We start from the raw sequence: 21,045 nt of genomic DNA, 5'->3' as shown, positions 1-21,045 counted from the left end.
ATTTCTCTAACGACTAATAAAGTTGAGCACCTTTTAATATGTTAATGGCCATTTTAATATCTCTTTATTAAGTCCCTATTGAAATCCTTTGCCCGTTTTTTCTATTGGGTGGTCAGAATTTTTCTTAATAATTTGTTAAGTCTCTATTTTCTGAACACAAGTACTTTTTTGTTGGAGGAGGGTAATATATTATTTATACTCTTGACAAACATTCATGTAACACATACAATGTGCTGGCAAGGCAGTGGTCTAAGTGCTTTACAAATATTAATGGTAACTTTTGATAAAGAGAAGTGCTTAATATTAATGTAGTCCAATTTATCATTTTTGTTTTATGGTTAGAGCTTTATTGTACTGTTTGTCCTAAGGTCTCAAAGACGTCCTCCCATATTTTTTCCTCTAAAAGCTTTACAGTTTTGCTTTTCACTTTTACATATCCAGTCTGGAACTGATTTTTGTATATACAGTTATGATATAGGGGTTAAGATAGCTTTTTCTGTATGGATATAAATCATCTAGTACCGTTTATTGAAAAGCCCACTCTTTACCATTGTACTGCAATGCCAACTTTGTCATAAATCAGATGAGCCATGTAGGTATGGATCTGTTTCTGGACTCTCTATTTGTTCTACTTGTTGGTTCATATTTTCTCATGTCAAAATGTCTTAATTCAGTGTTTCTCAAACTTTCAAGTGCCTGAAAATAACGTAGAGAAATTGTTAAAACATAGACTCTTTGGCCTCAACCCCAGAGATTCTGATTCAATAAGAGGTTGAGATGGAGCCAGACAAACTGCATTTCTAACAAGCTCCCAGGTGATGCTGATGCTGACCGTCCAAGGACCACAAACTGATAAGCAATAATATAGTTAAATAATACAGTTTTATAACAGGGCTTGCTATCTGGCGACATATATATGCCACCTCAGTACTTCATGCCTGCCTTAGCTATTCTCAGCCCTTTACACTTCCACATGAATTTTAAAGTAAGCTTGAGCTCCACAAAATCAAAAAAACAACAGCAACACAACTACAAAAACAAAAAGTCAAACTCTGGGATTCTGTTAAGGATTGCATGATTATGTAGGTTAACTTGAGAAGACTTGAAATTTTAAAATACTGAGTCCTCCGTGAACATAGCAGATGCTCCCATTTATTTAAGTCTTCATTGCTTTCTCTTATAATGTTTTGTAGATTCTAGTATAGAGGTCTTGTAAATCTTAAGATAGATTTATTTCTTGAAATTTCATATCTTTGACCTTTGTAGGTGCTTTTTTCCCCTTTGTAGTATATTTTTAAATTGTGGTAAAATACATATAACATAAAAATTATCCATGGAACACCACATCAAAAACTAATGATATAATGTATGGTGATTAACATAACAATAAAAAATTTAAAGAAAAAAATTATCATCTTAACCTTTTCTTTTTTTTAAGTAGGCTCCATGCTCAGCACAGAGCCCAGTGCAGGGCTTGAACTCATGACCCTGAGATCAAGACCTGAGCTGAGATCAAGAGTCAGATGCTTAACCGACTGAGCCGCCCAGGTGCCCCACCATCTTTTTTTTTTGTTTTAAGAGTTATTCATTTATTTGAGAGAGACAGAGAAAGCAAGCAAGCACACGAGTGGGGCAGGGACAAAGGGAGAGGGAAAATCTTCAAGCAGACTCCCTGCCAAGCGCGCAGCCCGCCTTGGGGCTCGACCCCAGGACCCTGAGATCATGACCTGAGCAGAAATCCAGAGTCACACTTAACCGACTGAGCCACCCAGGAGCCCCAAGGCAGCCCACCATCTTAACCATTTTTTTAAGTGTACAGTTCAGTTAAGTACATTTACATGGTTGTTCAACTGATCTCCAGGACTCTCTCCATCTTGCACCTGAAATCCTGTACCCACTAGACATCAACTCCCCAGGAGTCTCCGCCTCCGGCAACCGCCACTCTACCTCTCTTTCTCTGCATTCCACTATTCTAAGTACCTCAGGTAAGTGGGATCATACAGTTGCATACGCTATCTTTTTTTAAGTCCATTTATTTTTACTTAGAGTCTGCTAACTCAAGTAATTTGATGAAACAGTGCCTCACAGAAGTACGACTGCTGGCTAAAAATCCAGTTTTTTTAAAAAAGAAGAAGCTTAAGAAATTTGGTGTGTTCAACTTGCAGCACTTTGAGAATTAGGACAGTGCTAAAGAATGCTGTGTCATGGGGCGCCTGGGTGGCTTAGCCGGGTAAGGCGGCACAGGTTGTGATCTCTGGGTCCTGGGACAGAGTCCCGCATCGGGCCCCGAGCTCAGCGGGGAGCCTGCTTCTCCCTCTCCCTGCTACTCCCCCTGCTTGTGCTCTCTCTCACTCTCTGTCAAATAAATAAAATCTGCTTTAAAAAAAAAAAATGCAACCATACACTTGTATATGAGATGGAATTCTCACCACTTTCACCCTTCAGGGCAAAGGTCAGAAACAACTTAAATGTAAGTGATAACATTTGTGCAATTGTCTTAAGGAAAGTTCTCTCATTTCTCAACTCTCATTGACCAGAATCTATGAAAGGTGATTCACTGATCCGGTAAGCTTTTATAAATGTACAATATCCATATACTCTATAATATTACTTATTAATAACATTATTAATATTTATATCATAAATTTATAATATATACTCTAAATATTATTACTATGAAAGTTGAAATAAACTCTAGTAATATCTCTTTTACTTATAGTTACAATGGTTTATAAGTTAAAGAATCAATCCACCTCGGCAAGTGTTGACAGATATTTTGAGAGCAAAAGGAAGACTGCTCTGCATGCCTCAGGAGGCAGCGTATCACTTTAAGATACGCCACCTGGGCTGGTGCTCAGACTCATACTAAAAAAAGAACTGTAATAATCTAACATCTGAGCAAACTCAGTTAACTGAAATGAAAGAGCCAATGAACACCACTGTAACTCACACTAAAAGGTAAATTTTAATATCAAGACACGCTATGTATATGGTATGATTTTATATAGCTTACAATTCCAACACACGAAACATTGCCATCATTCCCAAAAGAGCAGCAAAGAAAATTCTTTAACACCCTCAAAGAAAATCTGGAGTGTTGTTTCTATTAAAAACAAATTTCCTTTTCACTCTTATCACTGCACATTTCCAATAATCTTCTTCCAGAGGTCACTGGGATCCTTTATATGACAGCCAGCCAGTCTGCTCCTTTAAACATGAAGGAAGGGGCTTTCAGATAGCTGCTTTTCCGCATATAAATCAAAGCCAACTCAGACCTCTTTGTGAGTCCATAATTGTTTGGCTACACTCAAGCCAAATCAGATGATGCTTACCCAGGTCAGGCTGACTTTACAATAAAGGAACAAAGAAATACTATAAAAAGCAGAACTATTCCCCCTTCTAATGAACTATTTAAAAAAGCATCCATAGTTAAAATCTGTATCAAATGACAAGTTTAAAATTCCCAATTTAGGCTACAAATTATCCCCAGTAGAACTGCAGTCCAAATTCCCAGGCCTTGCTCTATAGACCATTTAATATGTCAGGAATCTGTTTTCCCCTAAGTCTCACTATTGCCCTAACTAAATCTTCCAACCCAGCTAACCCAGTACAATCACACTTCCCCATCCCCTTGCCTCTGCTCTTGCTATCACTCCATCTAAACCCCATGTGTCTTTCAAGGCCTGATTCAAATCCTTCCTTAATGAACAAAGCCTTCTTTGCTCTGTCCTAAACATTTTCTTCTTTTCTGAGCAGTTAGGGGATTCATTTATCTGTGCTATCCATTTGTAGTTTAAACTGCCTGGTATTGCCAATTACATTTCCCTGAGTTTATCTGATGTAAGCTAAATTAAAAATTCCAAGAAGGCAAGTCCTATGCTTTATACCTTTATTTCTTCCACACGATCTAGGAGCAGGCTTAGCAAACCCTGAGATCCAAATCTCCTGTCATTACAACATTTTCAAAGCTCTGTTCTTTGCTCTGTAGATTTTCGTATAGAAAGCAGACACCAGAAAGAGATCAAGCTGTTGGTCATTTGTCTGCGTCAAAAAAAAAGGCCTTCTACATTCTGGAGATTCCAGTTCATCAGCACTACCAGATGCACTTTTCACACCGTCATGAGAAACAGACCTATTTAAAACATATAAACTATTTTAAAGCTGAATTTTTCATCCTTGAATACCATGTTAGTTCATAATGTCAAAAAGCCTAAGAGCTTTCTTTAGCTTCAGTGATGGCCAAAAGCAGAAGCACAAAGCCACAGGTTGGAACAAGACTTCTTAATATCAACTGTATTACCAACTTAGCTGTAAGTCCTATATATTTCTGTATTTGGGGCTTTTCTTTCTTAAGGCTTTTTGTTCTTCCATTAATGTTCTTCACCATCACTGATTCTGCTTCTCACCAGACTAATGAATGACAGTAAGATACACTTTAAAATTAAAATGTATGCAATCAGAACTGTTTATTCTTAAAATGGTTTATCAAATAACATTTCAGTGATCTTGCTATTGCTCAGAATAGTTTTTAGACCTCATTTTTTTATTTGGTATATACAGAGGATCATAAGTAACTAAAGTTTAAGTTATAAAGTATAATATAAACACCTGTGAATCTGGGACTAGTTTTTTTAACTTATTACATTTATAAAACTCATCCAAGTTGTTGTTTATAGCTATAGTTCATTTATTTTCACTTCACTGTTGTATAATATTTCATAACTGTGATATAAAATATCACAACTTATTTATCCTTTCTCCTGTGAACAACATTTAGGTTGCTTCCAGTTTCTCTGCCACGATGACAAATATTGCTATTATGAGACATTCATACACATATCTACTGATGCAGACTCAAGAGTTTCTTACGTATACTTCTAAGTCTGCATTTTCTGAAACACCTGTTATATACAACTTCTTAGTGTTCTACATCTCTCTGGTGTGGATAAGCATGGGTTGCATTTTTTTTATTCTGGTTTTTAATTTCAAATTATTTCTGGGGCACCTGGGTGGCTCAGTCAGTTAAGTGTCCGAATCTTGATTTTGGCTCAGGTCCTGATCTCAGGGTTGTGAGACTGAACCCCCTGTCGGGCTCACACTGGGCATGGGGACTGCTCAAGATTTTCTCTCTCTCCCTCTTCCTCTGCCCTTCCCCACACAGCTCCTGCATATGCGTATGCACACTCTTGCTCTCTTAAAAAAAAAAAATTCTAAAAGTTACATTTCCCCTCCCAAATCAAAGAAGTGTAATAACAAAAGTTTTTCAGCTATCTTCTGATTAATACATGCTTTATTTCTTTAAACATCCTATATATAGCTGGTCTATACTATGAATCGGAAAACTGTTGTCTTTGTTGACTCTCAGTCACGGTGGCTTGCCTTCTCTTCTCTCCATTAATCTTTAATTGTGAGCTCACTGCTCAGTTTTAATTTGGGACTATTAATGTTTTCCTCCAGAGAAATTGGTTTCTGCTGCCATAGCAAGGTTGCACCATGAATCCAGGATTCCTTCAGACCTGCTTGAGGGTCTTAGTTTAGTAGAAAGTTCTGAAAGTGCTATTAGGTCAGTTAATTCCATCCCTCACAGCTGCCTCTGATCTCTGATCATGGGAGTCTCTGGTCTCTGGTCCATGGGTCCCCCTTCTTTATGTTAACCTAGGTGTTTGGGTTTATTTCGTAATGCCTCCCTGTTTCCTTCGCCACTGAAGACCCAATGGGGCAAGCCACAAGTGGGCAACCCAGTAAGAGACACAGGCAGGTTGAGAGAAGTTTAATGGCGGTCTGAACACATCCCAGAGAGCCTGTTTTTATCTTCAACCCCAAATAAGAATGGTTAGCCAGCCATGAGGCAGTGACAGGCTTTGCTCATTTTCTGTATAGTTTTGTGCCAGAAGTTTTTTCCTTTAACTTTTTATTTTCAGATTTATTTTTCTCCTTCAGAAAAATGTCAAGGATAATACAAAGAATTCCTATATAGTCTTCAACCAACTTAACCGTGCCACACAACCAATAGTTTAATCTCCAGACCTTATATTCTACTAAAAATGGCATTTACAGACTTAAAATAAAGTCTGATTAGCTGTATTTTTATATCCATTAACACAAGAAGTTGCTTGAAATCCTGTATTAACACCTCACTGTATTTTAGAAGATGTCAATTACCTATGCTATTGTTACACACATTTCCTGCCTGGTGAATTCTTAAGGTTTTACATCCATCCTAGCTATCTTCCTGTTTGCTGTTTCTGGTGACTCTCAATCATGAGGGCGTATAATTCAACTCAAGACATCAATGACCTGTGTTAGATGCTAAAGGTCAAAATTACCACAAGTGGAGCTCTAAACAGTATATCCTTCCACCTGAATTTGGAGTTTCTTTTGAACAGAGGTTTCTAATAATATTTGAGAAAAACTTGCCTGTTTTGGCCTTAAAAAAAAAAAAACTTCATACTAAATGTGGATACTGAGCAACATCCTTTTCTTCTGCATCTACATTCTTTCCACTTAATATATCAGGTAAGCTGTGAGTATTTCGTGTTATACTTTTGAAATTGATGACAAGGACTAATCTACCCTGAAACTAAAATCTTAATAAACTCACCAATCTTAAATATTCTAGGTCTAAATAACACCTATGCATTTTTCCTTTTGGGTTATTCTTAGTGACTTCACTGAAATATAAGACAGGTACAACAAAATAAACCCGTATTTAGTGTAGAGTTTGCTGTTTTCACAAATGCATACACCTATGTAACCACCATGAAAATCAAGATATACAAATTTCCATCAGCCCAAAAAGTTCCCTGGAAATCAACCTGTGATCTATTCTCTGTCATTATGATTTAGTTTTATCTGCTTTAGAATTCCAACTAAATGGAGTCAGGCTTCTTTAACTCAAAACTATGTTTTTCAGATTCACCCACACTGTTGAACGTATCAGCACTTCATTTCTTTTTATTGCTCAGAATCATTTCTTTGGCTGGATGTCCTGTAGTGTATCACTCACTTGTTGATGAACATTTGGGTTTTTTCCAGTTTTAAGCTATTATGAATTAAACAGGTATGAACGTTTGTATACATGTCTTTGTGGAGATAGATATTTTCATTTCCCATAGATAAATACCTACAGGTAGCACTGATGATTAACTCTATGAGAAAATACCAAACTGTGTTCCAAAGTGGTTGTACCATTTTGCATTACATTACATTTACAATGGATAAGAGTTCCAACTACCCCTCACAGGATTAAGTCTTTTAAATGGTGAAGAGTGGTGTCTTGTAGTTTTAAAATGCATTTTCCCAGTGACTACTAGTATTAAGCATTGTTCATATTCTTGTTGGTTATTCATATATCTTTGGTGGAAGATCTGGTCAAATCTTTTCTCCATTTTTAATTGGTTTATCCTATTGAGCTGGAAAAGGTCTTTATTCTGAAAAAAAAGTCCTTTGTGAGATGTATGTACTGTGAATACTGCTCAGTCTGTTCTTGTCTTTTCATTTTCGTAATGAGCTCTTTCAAAAAGCAGATTTTAATTTTAATGCAGTCCAATATATCTTTTAATCCAATTTTCCTACTATGGTTCATGCACTTAAGTGTCCTAGCTGAAAATTGCTCATTACCCCAATTATACAACAATTTTACCTTAAGGAAATGTAGGAGATTTACATCAATGACTGACTTTTATAAATAAATTCCTTTGTAATTTCTTTATTGATCCACAGACTAAGTATGTTGTTTAATAATGTGGTTTCCAAATATTTGGAGTTTTTCTAGATATCTAATAACTATTTATGTAAAATTTAATTCCACTGTGGAAAGAGATTATATTCCACACGATGTTCTTTTTTTTATTGAGACTTATTTAACTGGCCCAGTATATGGTCTTGCTGACCATACCATGTGCCCTTGAAAAAAACATGTATTCTGAGTGTATTATTCTATAAATACACAGAATGTAAGAATCCTCATCTGTGACTCTTTCCTTTATGAAATGTTCTTCCTCACATTCCAGCAGCCATGGTAGCCCCAATCTCTGTCCTCAGAAAGAATGCTGAATTGCTTGCGGAGTTTTAGCTTCCTTGCATGTAAGACACTGAGATTTAGCCATAGGATAGAAAGAAGAAAACCACCCAATGTCATTCCCTTCTTCCAAGCAAAAAAAATTAATTAAAAATTAAAAAATCTCCAGGGCGCCTGGGTGGCTCAGTTGGTTGGGTGACTGCCTTCGGCTCAGGTCATGATCCTGGAGTCCCGGGATCGAGTCCCACATCGGGCTCCCTGCTCAGCAGGGAGTCTGCTTCTCCCTCTGACCCTCTTCCCTCTCATGCTCTCTCTCTATCTCATTCTCTCTCCCAAATAAATAAAATCTTTAAAAAAAAATTAAAAAATCTCCAGAATCTTTCTGCATTTTGTCTATAGTTTGTCATTTTTATCTGCAGAAGGATGGTTCCAATCAGAGCTTACCTTGGCCATCACAGAAGCAGAAGTCCTCCAAATAAATTTTAGAATTGGTTTGTTGATTTCTGTGAAGAAAAAAATCTACTGGGATTCTACTGGGAATCCGATTGCTATTAGATTAATTTATAGCTCAATTTTGGGAGAACTGTCAATTCAACAATATTGAGATTTCCAATCTATGAACATTGCAATTTTTACATTTAGATCTTCTTTAATTTCTCATCATTATATCATTTTTAGTATACAAGTCTTACACTTCAGTTAAATTCATCACTAAATATTTGATATCTTATGCTATTCTAAATAGGTTTAAAATGTCTTTCCCAATTATTCATTGCTAGGAATATATAAACACAACTGATTTTTCTTTAAGATTGTATTTATTTGAGAGACAGTGAGAGATTGAGAGAGAGTGCACACGAGAGAGAGCACGAGCAGGGAGAGAGACAGAGGGACAGGGAGAAGCAGACTCCCCGCTGAGCAGGGAGCTGTCACAGGGGGCTCAATCCCAGGACCTCGGGATCATGAACATGCATACATTTGGGAAGCCGAGCTGAAGGCAGACACTTAACCAACAGAGCCACTCAGGCACCCCACAACTGATTTTTTTTTTAATTGACCTTGTATTCTTCTCAGACCTTGCCTATTACTTCCAGTAGCTTTCATGTCAATTCTTTAGGGTTACCTATGTATACAACTGTGTCATCTATGCGTACTGATAGTTTTATATCTTCCTTTCCAATCCACATACCTTTTGCCTCTTCTTCATTTCTTACTGCATTAGCTGGGATTTCCAATTCAATGGAAAACTGAAGTGCCATTTTCCTGATCTTGAGGAAAGACTGTTTTTCATCAATAATGATTTTAATTAGAGATTCTTCAGTGATGTCCTTTACCAGATTGACATTCCCTTCTATTTCTAGTTTACTAAGATATAATATAATATACATATTTTATATTATAAAGTAAAACTATAATATAAAGTTTGTTGAATTTTTTTTAAATGCTTTTCTGCTTCTACCGAGATAATCATTTGGCTTTTCCCTTTTGCTATACTAACAAGATGAATTGCATTGATTGTTTCATATTAATCCAGTTTTGCACTCTTGAGATAAACACTATTTGGTCATGACTTGTTATCCTTTTTTGCACTGCTGCTTCATATATTTTGTCCAGTTGTGTAGTTGCTTACAGTAAAAGTTCAAAGTCAGTACCAAGTTACTCCAACGTGGCTAGAAGTAAACCCACAAATAAGTATTAACCTTAAAGCCATGGTTAACAGTGAAGAAAGAAGTCTAGCAGTTACCAAAGTAGACGGTGGTAAGAAAAGAGCCTTGATCCCACTAATCCTATTACTCATTCTGCCTATTCCTGAAGTAGGATATATACAAGGAACTCAGTTCGACTACAGTCAAAAAATATTTAATAATCCTGTTTAATAACAGTTAACCTAAAAACTGGCACAAAAAATAAAGCATGCTACCTCTTACTGCTTTAAAAGTTACCAACTTAAAACCCAGATATCACTACAATGTTCATTATCAATACATGCCTATTAAAATGTACAAGTAACATTTTGAGAGACAAGTATTCAAACCAGAAAGAAAATCAAAATCCTGACCTATAACTGCTTAATATAGGATGTGTCATCGTGTAATGTTAACACAAACTATCAGAAGTATCACGGCTATCTCACAAAGTTCTACTGCCTATCTTAGAAAATTAAGAAATGAGTATGCCCTAAAAGAAAAATAGGCAATCATTTTAATCTGTAAAAATGGTTTGCAAACTATTTTATGATCATAGATAAGCATTTATTAAACAGCTTTAAAATTAACAGCAGCAACAGAAAATATGTACCATATAATGTACAACCTCGAAACGTCTTTTTCCTTTTTTCATTTACAGAGACCTTGAGGCTTCAGAGCGGACACTCAGAAGGCAGGCTGCCAGTATCAATTCACACTGAAGCAAAACTTCTGCCAATGAAAACTGAAACACCTGTATGAATTAACTAAATTGTTCCCATTTTCAACAATGAAAGGAAATTAAAAGCATTACTGAATGTCACTGACTTGGCCCATGTGAAAGGAAATAACGTAGATAACAGCTAATTTTAAATTATCAAGCCGATACAACATAAATGGCTCTCTAAAACAATATGGGTTATTTTTACTATGAGTCATTCAGTTTTCCTGAAATGTGTGGATCAAATATCTCAGGAACAGCACTATATTATGACAACCTTAAAAAAAGAAAGTATTCCTTTTAGGATAAGCTTCTGACACTGCTGAATGAAAACCTTCCCCCAACATATCTCACATATATTTCAACATGCTCCACCAATAGGAAAACACTACTAAAAATTTCTCCAAAAAAGAGATTTTACTTTACTTTACAACTTTAAGACAATTCACTAAAACTGAACAAAATTCGGGAATAATTCATTTGTTTATTCAATAAATATTTAACAAATATCCGATAGTAACTACAGTCCCCCATCCCTTCAAGTGCTTACAACCCACTGGTAGGAGTATGAAGACTTGTATTATTCTTGCTCTTCTATTAACTAAAGATACTTCCTAGTCTCGGTAGTTGAGAGGCCCAGTTCCAGGCCCCCACACCGCTGCCGCAGAAGGGAAATGGCCTCCCAGCAGGAAAGAGTGCCCTTTCTTTACTCTCTGCTCTCTTCTCCCCGTCTACAGCCAATTTCAAACAGGTCTTCTCCACTTAGGAATTCTTACTCCTTGAAAACAGAATGCTGTCCCGCAAACCAGTGATCAGATGGCCCCGCTCATCCCCGAAGCTATGCGTGCACCAGCTCTATCTACTCAAAGGTACTTTCAGGACATTCTCAAATTTGATCCTCAGAGCAAGTTTTCAGGGCTGAGGAAGGGGCACACCGCCCTTCCCTCATTACAGAGATGAAGAAGATAAAACAAGCGGTTATCCTTCACATCACATAGCACTACCTGAAGTTATAAAACTAAGTGGAGCAATGCTGCACTGAGTTATGGGACAGAAATAAATCCTCTCCAGGGTTCAAGCATATTTCATTCATTCTCTTCCTCTGCATCCATTTATTGAGCAACAGCTATGACTGAAGCATTGAAAAACTATACGGGGCCTTGTAGAAGACCCAGAGAAGAACAGAGCCCAGTCCCTGAAATGGGGAGCTTATAGTCTTGTGGGAGCAATAAGACATAAACATAAATAATTATAAGCCCAAATATGGTCCTTGTTAGAAGAAAGGCACAGAAAGAAGTTCAAGAGTTCAGAAGAGGGACAGCACCTAAAAGTGTTCCCTTTTGCCTCAAATAGTCTTTTGGAGTAATAGATAAAGGATCTTTATATACAGGATATTCAATTATATAGGATATAAATTTCAATGAAATTTTTCATTGAAACCAGGGGCCACTTCTAATTCATCTTATTATCTGCGTCAGTATCATGCACAAAGAAGGAATATCAGGAAGGACTGATAAATGCAAGATGAGTTGACAATGGCTCATCTGGATTTTTCTAGTGTAGTCTGTATGCTTCCTTTGGGATCAACAAAAGAAGGGGGTGGTGCAAATCACAAAGTATCCTTGGGGCTCCTAAAAGCCGTCCTCACGTATAAGTTCCTTGCCCTACTTCTTATGAACTAAAGATTTTCCTGGAATTAAAAAATTCATCTCCTGAGAAGAGTCAGGCCTGGCACTAGGCATCACTGTAATCAAACAGTCTTCCTCCAAAAAGATCAGTCCTCAGGTCAGTTCTGACTTGGACGAGAGTTGGAGGACAGAGAGCAAAAAAAGGATGTATTATAAAGCCCTTGGGAGAAAAGTATGAAACTCAAATTTATGACCTTCATTCCAAGTTAGAAGAGATGAGTTACCCACCCCAGAGGGTACCAAAGTTAACCATTTCAGAAGAACTTCATAGTAGAGAGGAACAAGAAGGAGGGGCGGTGCTGGGGTAGGGGATCAGAAAGGCAAACGAGAGACTAAGAGAATCTTAACTCTAGGAAACAAACTGAGGGTTGCTGGAGGGGAGGTGGGTGGGCCATGGGATAACTGGGTGATGGGCATTGGAGAGGGCATTTGAAGTAATGAGCACTGGGTGTTGTATGCAACTGATGAATCACTAAATTCTACCTCTGAGACTAATAATACAGTGTATGTTAATTAAATTGAGTTTAAATTTAAAAAATTTTTTAAATAAAAATAATTTAAAAAGAAAGAAACAGGAAAAAAAAGAAGTTTTTTTAAAAAGGAAGAAATATATCCCCACCAACTGGAAATGCTAAAAAAAAAAATTGAACTGCTTGAATATAGAGTATTTTAGTGTCTTTTTAGGATAACTATGGATAATACATATACCTTGATAAACTGCTAAGACCCATCCTAAGAAGAAGTTATTATTGACCTCCTACCCATAAGAGGCCAGAAGGATCACTTCCTAGCACATGTTAACATCCTGTTTACCCCAGTCATCAGAAGAAACCCAAGTGTCCCGGTCACATTCATCATCTAGGCACTTGTCCCCATCCAGCTCTCTACTTCCCTACAGTAACTCAAACTCACCACCATTCCAGACCCTCCACATCCTTCCTACTGTGATCCTCCCCACCACCTTGTCTAAAACAGCCCTCCCCACGCCATTTGTATTCCCTTACCCGGCTCTATATGTCCCCAGAGCACATCTGTTAGATACATTATTTCTCTCTTGGTATACTGTGTATTGTCCCCACAAGAATGTAAATCGATGTAAACGCCAAGAGGGAAAAGACTTTGTTGACACTGTATCCCCCTATGACGAGCACAATGCTTGACACATAGTCAGTATGCAATAGAGATTTGCTGAATAGGAAATATAGAATAATTTCTTAAATTAATCTTTTAAGAAAATGTTTAACACTTTACTTGTCAAATTCCTTACAGCTTATGTCATGAATAAACAGGGACATTTCCACATAGTTACCTAAACACAGATATGTTCTCATCATAAACACCAAAGATTTCTAAGATAATCAAGTGAGAAAATAACGTAGGCACCCAGAGAACTCAAGGGATTAACATCCAACCGGCTCCAAAACCGTAGGCAGGAAACAGTAACTTGCAAAATTTATATTACAATACAAAGTAAGCTAGCTTTTCTACAGATAAAAGTACTTCATTTTTGCCTTATCTGAAAAATAACAAAGAAAGAAAACATCAGAATTCTCTCTTGATTTTAACTATAATAATAAAAATGCCTTTGAAAAAATTATCTTAAGCAACTTGTGCTCATCAAAGATGTGCGTTATCTTTTCATCCATACAGCTAAGAAGATACTGACTGACCGTTGGGTCTGTGACTTTTCTGTTCTTGAAAAGCCTTCTTTGATCTCAAATCCTCACACATCTATTACTCAACCCTTCCTTTTCACTGCCATTCTTTTCCGACTGTGGTCTTTAGCAATTTAATTTTCTTACATCCCATTCTCTCCTTAATTCCCTGTAATGAGGTGACTACACAACACTCCACTGAAACTGTCCTAGAAATAAGCAGGGCGCCCCTGATTAGCAGTGCCCACGGCCTTTCTCCTCTCAGCTCTACAGTGCCGAATGCTGACGAGCACCTCGTGCTCTCGACACTGCCCCCTTCCTGGGCCTCTCTAACCCACACCCCCCTGCTTCTGGTCCTCACTCTCTGACGCCCTCTTTCTCGTCACCTTTAGGCATCACCCTCGGTTTTAGACAAGAGAGGTGCATACTACGGTGGCTTTGGAGTGAGGAGTCAGACTCTTGCTCTGTCATTTCATTTATTCATTGAACATTTATGGAGCCCTACAAGAACTATTTGGCCACTGCCCTCAAATCCAAGCAAGTACAAAGAAAAATGCTTATGTTTACATCAACAGCAAGATATGTGCAGTTTGGAAACTAAAATGGTGAGGTTTTCTTCTCCTTAATTTCCTTAAGTGGCAGTGTTTCAATATGAGCAATCTGAGCCAAGTATATAACAGAAGCAATAGAACGCACAAGGAAAAACATGCAATGGACAGGACGAGACATGACTCACCGACGTAAATGTCAGCAGCTCCTCTTCAGTCAACTTATGCACTGGGTTATTCTTTTGGAAATTTGTGCTTTAAATTACAAAAAAAGCAAATTAATTCTAAAACGCATGTTTTTAACTAATGAAATAAAATTTTTAAAAAGGCAACATAAACTTTATATATTTCAAAGCATGTATTTTAGTATTACTGCATTATATACCAAGAGATACAAGTTTTCCAAAGATAAGTATGAAAATTAACAATGTAATAAGTAAGTAATAAAATCCACAAATGGGGTGCCTGGGTGGAGCATTCAGTTAAGTGTCCAACTCTTGGTTTCAGCTCAGGTCATGATCTCAGGGTCGTGAGATCAAGTCCCACATCAGGCTCCGCACTCAATGCAGAGTCTGCTTGAGTTTCTCTCTCCCTCTCCCTCTACCCCCCTCCAAATAAATAAATATTTTTTTAAAATGATGACAAAATGTGGTTGGTACTAAATGTCAACATAATTAATTTTACTAGGAGAAAGAAATCCAATCTGTGCCCCTTCACAAAGAAAATGAAAAGAATTAACATGGCAACAGCTCCTATTTATCAAACTCATGCCAAAAAAATAAAATATTACTGTGACCGTTAGGCAAAAATTAAGAGGTTGTCAAAGAGGCAGAACAATGGGAATTCTTAGATCCTGCTGATCCAAGTATAATTTGATAGGACAATTTCGTTAAACAATTTAGCACTATCGTATAACATGAACCTTCATATATCCTTAGCTCAATAATTCCATAGAGCCCAGAGAAATTCTTGAACAGGTGTACCAGGAATGTATACACAAATATCCATAATTATAGTGTGTATAACAGGAAAAAATATTGAAATAATCCAGATGTCTAAAAGGAGAGTGATAAAATGAGAAATATTCACCCACTGGAATGCTATAATCCAAAGTAAATGGTAGCTACATATAAAACATGAATGAACCATAAAAACATAATAATGAGAGGAAAAAAACAATCACAGAAGACTACATAATAGTAAGATACAACTTTTATAAAGCTCAGAAAAAAAACAAATAAAAACAATTGACTTAGAAGTATAAAAACATGTAAGTAAATATATTTTTTGAAAAGGCAAGAAAATGACAAATAGAAAATTCAGGATAGTGGTTACCCTTTTTTTTAATTCAAGTATAATTAACATACAGTGTTATATAAGCTTCAGGTACACAATATAATGACTCAACAATTCTATATATTTCTCAGTGCTCAAAATAAGTCTACTCTTAATCCCCTTTATTATTTCTACCCATCTCCCCCACCCCCACCCCTCTGGCAACCATCAGTTTGTTCTCTGTATTTAAGAGTCTGGTTTTTTGTCTCTTTTTTCCTAGCCCCACTATTTCACCAATCTACCATCTATAAGAATTCACCTTCTCTGTGTTTCCTTTCTAAACTAACCCAGCCTACTACAAAGTCCAAGTCACCTCTCCATAGGGATAATGGCCATGGGGATTACACAGAGATCAGGCAGTATTACAAAATCACTGTTTACAACCCCCACAATAACTCAGTTGATGTAAATCATCAATTCACTAATGTTCTTATCCGTTTATAAACACTGCATCAGATGCCCAAGATTCAGACAATAATGAAGTAGTTTCTACCAAACAGGGAAGATTTAAATTGCCTATAAAACCCACTCAGCAGGGCGCCTGGGTGGCTCAGTCATTAAGCGTCTGCCTTCGGCTCAGGTCATGATCCCGGGGTCCTGGGATCGAGCCCTGCATCGGGCTCCCCGCTTGACGGGAAGCCTGCTTCTCCCTTTCCCACTCCCTCTGCTTGTGTTTCCTCTTTCGCTGTGTCTCTCTGTGTCAAATAAATAAAATCTTTAAAAAATAAATAGATAATAAAAAATAAAAAAAAATCCACTCAGCACTTCTAACTGTTCCATATATTAAGATTCCACCAATATTGTATTTGGAGGAAAAACCGGTATTTGAAAACAGCATTTTTCTGTTTTGTTTTTCAGTCCTCTCTCAACTGTGAAGTCTAACTCATTATACATAAAGCTCAACTGACAGAATCCCTGGGCATATGTATATTTTGTTTAACTTTGCTCTGTAATTCTGAGCAAGTCATTCAGCCATTTGAACCCCGATTTCCTATCTGAAAAATGGAGAAAGTAACCTCTAGGGTTGCTAGAACATTAATGAGGGGTAATGTGGAAAGTGCATGGTGCAATTGCTAGCATGTGGAACTGCTCACAAATGGTTGTTATTTAAATTATTTACATACTAAGAATCATTATGAATTGGACAATTCATTAGTAAGCATAAAATCTGTCACTGGAATCAAATCATGTGATAGAACAAGAGATCTGGGCTTAGAAATAGCTACCGGGGTGCCTGGGTGGCTCAATCAGTTGAACATCTGCCTTCAACTCAGGTCATAATCTCGGGGTCCTCGGATCGAGCTCCACATTGGGGTCCCCACTCAGTGAGGAGTCTGCTTCTCCCTCTCCCTCTGCCCCTCCCCCTATTCATGCTTTCTCTCTTGCTCTCAAATAAATAAATAAAATCTTTAAAAAAAAAAAAAGAAGAGAAACAGAGCTCTATCTGTATGTGTGATCCCTTTTACCCAAACAAAAGGACTAGAGGACTGCATTCAACTTTTATGTAAATGAAATGTGAAAAAGGGGTATAATGCTATGAGTGGAAGACAAAAGGATAAGTTCTACTGAGTTAAGAGACAATTTTTTTTTTTTTTTTACAAATTACCCATTACTAATTTGTTCTAAATTTTGGAACTTTGTGAAATACTGCATTTTGAACATTACTAAGTCTCTAAATGAGAAATGAGATATTTATGTAGTCCAAAAGCACCTTCCCACAAAATGTTAATTACAAGGGTGAAAAAGAAAAACTTTACGATGAAGAAGCCTGGCAAAGACGGCATCAATCATGTGATCAAAGTTAACATCAGCAGTAGTGGGACAAATCAAAACTGTGTTCTACTGCTAGGATGCAATAAGAACCACAAAACATGGGGTGCCTGGTGGCTCAGTCAGTTAAGCATCTGCCTTCAGCTCGGGTCATGATCCCAGGGTCCTGGGATTGAGCCCCGCATCAGGCTCCCTGCTCAATGGGGAGCCTGCTTCTCCCTCTCCCTCTGCAGCTCCCCCTGCTTGTGCGTGCTCTCTGTCAATAAATAAATAAAATCAATTAAAAAAAAAGAACCACAAAACTTCCCTTCTCTGATATCCATGCTAATGATGCATAATGCGAATCTAATCGTAATTTTTTTTAAAATAAGTCAAATTTCTGTCTTCGGCTCAGGTGATGATCCTGGAGTCCTGGAATCGAGTCCCGTATCGGGCTCCCTGCTCAGCAGGGAGTCTGCTTCGCCCTCTGACCCTCCCCCCTCTCATGTGCTCTCTCTCTCAAATAAATAAATAAAATCTTTTAAAAAAATAAATAAAGTAAGTCAAATTCAAGAGGCAAAGTCTACAAAGGCTTATAAATTTCAGAAATGTCAAGACCATGAAAGTCAAGCAAAAATGAGGAACTATTCCAAGACTGACAGTAATTGGAGAGACAGTGAAAACTAAAAGAAACACATATATTCTACCGTGGGCCCTGTGCTACAAAGGAGATTACTGGGACAACTGGACACCTTGAATGGGATCTGAGTATTAAATGACAGGACAGTATGAAAGTTAACTTCCTCATTTTGATAGCTGTATTGTGGCTATGTACAAAAAATTCCCTAGTTTATTGGAAGCACACACTAAAGTATTCAGGGATGATACAGTATCATGTTAGAAAATTATTCCCAAAGTTCTCTGCAATGTCTTACCCTTGCAACTTTTTTTTCCAATTTTGAAATCACTTTAAAGTTGAAAAAAATAAAAATAAAAGGAAAAACTGTTTCCAACACACATAACGTTCGACAGTATTAAGAAGTAATTCTATCCTGGGGCGCGTGGGTGGCTCAGGTGGTTAAGCGTCTGCCTGTGGCTCAGGTCATGATCCCCAGGTCCTGGGATCGAGCCCCACATCGGGCTTCCTGCTCAGCGGGGGCGTCTGCTTCTCCCTCTCCCACTCCCCCTGCCTCTCCCCGCTGCTCATGCTCTCTCTCTTAAATGAATAAATAAAATCTTAAAAAATAATAATAATAATAATTCTATCCTTTGGAATGTAAATATCCTCAAAGGTCAAAATAATCATTCTCAGCTCTCCTAAATATTTTATTAAAAGTTTATTCCTAGCTAAGGCTAACCAAAGAAATTTTGCTTATGAAGGAAAGAGAAGGTGAAGTTATACTAACTCAAAGGAGATACCTGAGATTTCTAATCTCTAACCCTTTACTTAGTTGCCCAGCGGAGAGCACTGGTAGTTTAGTGGTAATCAGATGCCCCACTATTCTTGATCCTTGTAAGCATTATAAGATTCCCTATTCATCCAGAACTTGGGACACCTCCTGGAATAAAGTTTTCCTCAACATAAGAAAACCAATATGCAAGTGAGTAACTGACTTACCAGATTCCAAGGACAACAGCAAGCTCTTCAGCACACAGGTCAGGCATCTGAAACTGCTCACAATCTGCTAACTTTATCTCGTTTAGAACAGTATCATCACTGAGCTCAAGATTCTGGTGCAAAACAAAAGAAAATATTAAGACCAAAAATTAAATTTGATTCATTCAACACACTGTATGCAACTGATTACTAAGGAGGGATAATTCACCTTTTTGTTAAAAATTATACAATGTCTACATATGGTCAATAGGCTGTTTCTTGTGGAACACATATTTGGGGATAGTTTGCTGTGTAGAACCGGAGGACATGGCATCTATACCTCAGGAATGCACTGGCAATATCAATAATAGGGAAGAACAGCTATCATTCAGGGAGCCCAGGAGCAAAAGCCCCTCTGCTGATGCATCAGGATTTAAAATCAAGTCTTTCTACTCTGCTCTAAATTCTCATCTGAAATATCAACTCCCAACTCTGTTTCTCAACAGGATCTAGAATAGCCAAAACAATTTGGAAAAGAATAAAATCTGAGGACTTAGGGGACTGATAGAGTACCTGATTTCAAGAAATACTCCAAAGCCAAGACAGCGTGGTACGGGCATGAAGACAGATATACAGATGAATGGAACAGAGTAGAGTCTGGAATTTTAGACCCACACATGTCCACTGATTTTTAACAAAGGAAAGTCTTTTCAAGAAATGATGGTAGAACAACTGAATAGCCATTTGGAAAAAAATGACCCTTCACCCTTATCTCATACCACACACAAAAATTAAATCAAAATAGATCACAGACCTTAATCTAGAAGCTAATACTAAAAAACTTCCAGAAGAAATCACAGGAGAAAAGTTTTGCAACTCTGGGCTAAACAGGCAGTCCTTAATTAGGACACAAAACACCTAAACCATCAAGTGAGAAAAAACTTACTAAATTGAACTTCATCAAATAAAAACTTCTGTTCTTTGAAAACATTGTTAAGAAAATGAAAAGCCAGGCTACAAACTCAAGAGATTATGTTCATAAAACAAATATCTGAAAAAGGACTTGTATTCAGAATACAGAGAACTCTTACGACTCAAAAAGAAGATAAACAACCCAATATAAAAGTGGAAAATGGATTTGTTCAGGTACTTCATTTAAAAAGATATACAAATGGCTAATAAGCACACAAAAAGATCCTTGACAACAGTAGTCAGTAGGAAATACTAATTAAAGGACTGACAAATACTAAATGTTGACAAGGATCTACAATAATTAGAACTTTGACATACTGCTGGCAGAAATTTAACATGATTTACAAACCACAGAAAATATTTTGCCAATTTCTTATAATAATAAAGATAAATTTACTACAGGAGCTATCAATTCTACTCTAAGTGGTTACCATGAGAAATAACACGTCCACACAAAGACATATATATTAATGTTCATTACCATTTTATCTGTAGTAGCCCAAAACCAGAAACAAGTCAAATGACTGTCAATAAACAAATAAAAGAAAAATTATACTATATCTACCCAATGGAATTCTAATCAGCAAAAAACGGACTATTACCACATGTAACTACATAGGTAAATCTCAAAACATCATGCTGAACAAAAGAGGCCAGATACAAAAAAGTACATATAAAATTCTAGAAAAGGCAAACTATCTGTACTCAAAGAAAATAGATCCATGATGGTTCAGAGCCAGTACGTTGGGGGATTAACTGCAAATGGGCATGATGGAACTTTCTAGGGTAATGAAACATACATGGACTGTAATGGTTGCATAGATAGATATGTATATGTCAAGTGTCATCAAACTGAATGGGTTTAATCTCATCAATTAAAATGGGTCAATTTTTCTGTATATAAACTCTATTTCAAAAAAATTTATTTTTAGGGTTGCCTGGATAGCTCAGTCTGTTAAGCATCTGATTCTTGACTTCAGTTCAGGTCGTGATCTCAAGGTCATGGGGCTGTGCCCTTCAATCCCGAGCAGACTCTGTGTTCAATGCAGAGTCTGCTTGGGATTATCTTTCTCCC

General features: G+C 37.1%; 1 protein-coding gene across 3 annotated transcripts in view; it reads right to left on the bottom strand.

Annotated features, from left to right (window-relative positions):
- Window positions 1-21,045, bottom strand: part of TTC27 (tetratricopeptide repeat domain 27) — a 169,398-nt gene that overhangs the window by 114,465 nt on the left and 33,888 nt on the right. For all 3 annotated transcript variants that reach the window (XM_025868026.2, XM_073897248.1, XM_073897247.1), the window contains 2 exons: window positions 19,020-19,132; window positions 14,506-14,572 (listed from right to left, as the gene is read on the bottom strand). In XM_025868026.2, coding sequence (XP_025723811.1) covers window positions 14,506-14,572; window positions 19,020-19,132 — 180 coding nt within the window. The remainder of the gene's footprint in view (window positions 1-14,505; window positions 14,573-19,019; window positions 19,133-21,045) is intronic.

This window comes from Callorhinus ursinus, unplaced genomic scaffold (genome assembly GCF_003265705.2).
Source record: "Callorhinus ursinus isolate GAN/ISIS: 27379988/994484 unplaced genomic scaffold, GSC_fseal_2.0 scaffold10, whole genome shotgun sequence".
Lineage (NCBI taxonomy): Eukaryota > Metazoa > Chordata > Mammalia > Carnivora > Otariidae > Callorhinus > Callorhinus ursinus.
Note: the sequence above shows the minus strand (reverse complement) of the source record. Positions and strands in the feature narration are given on the sequence as shown.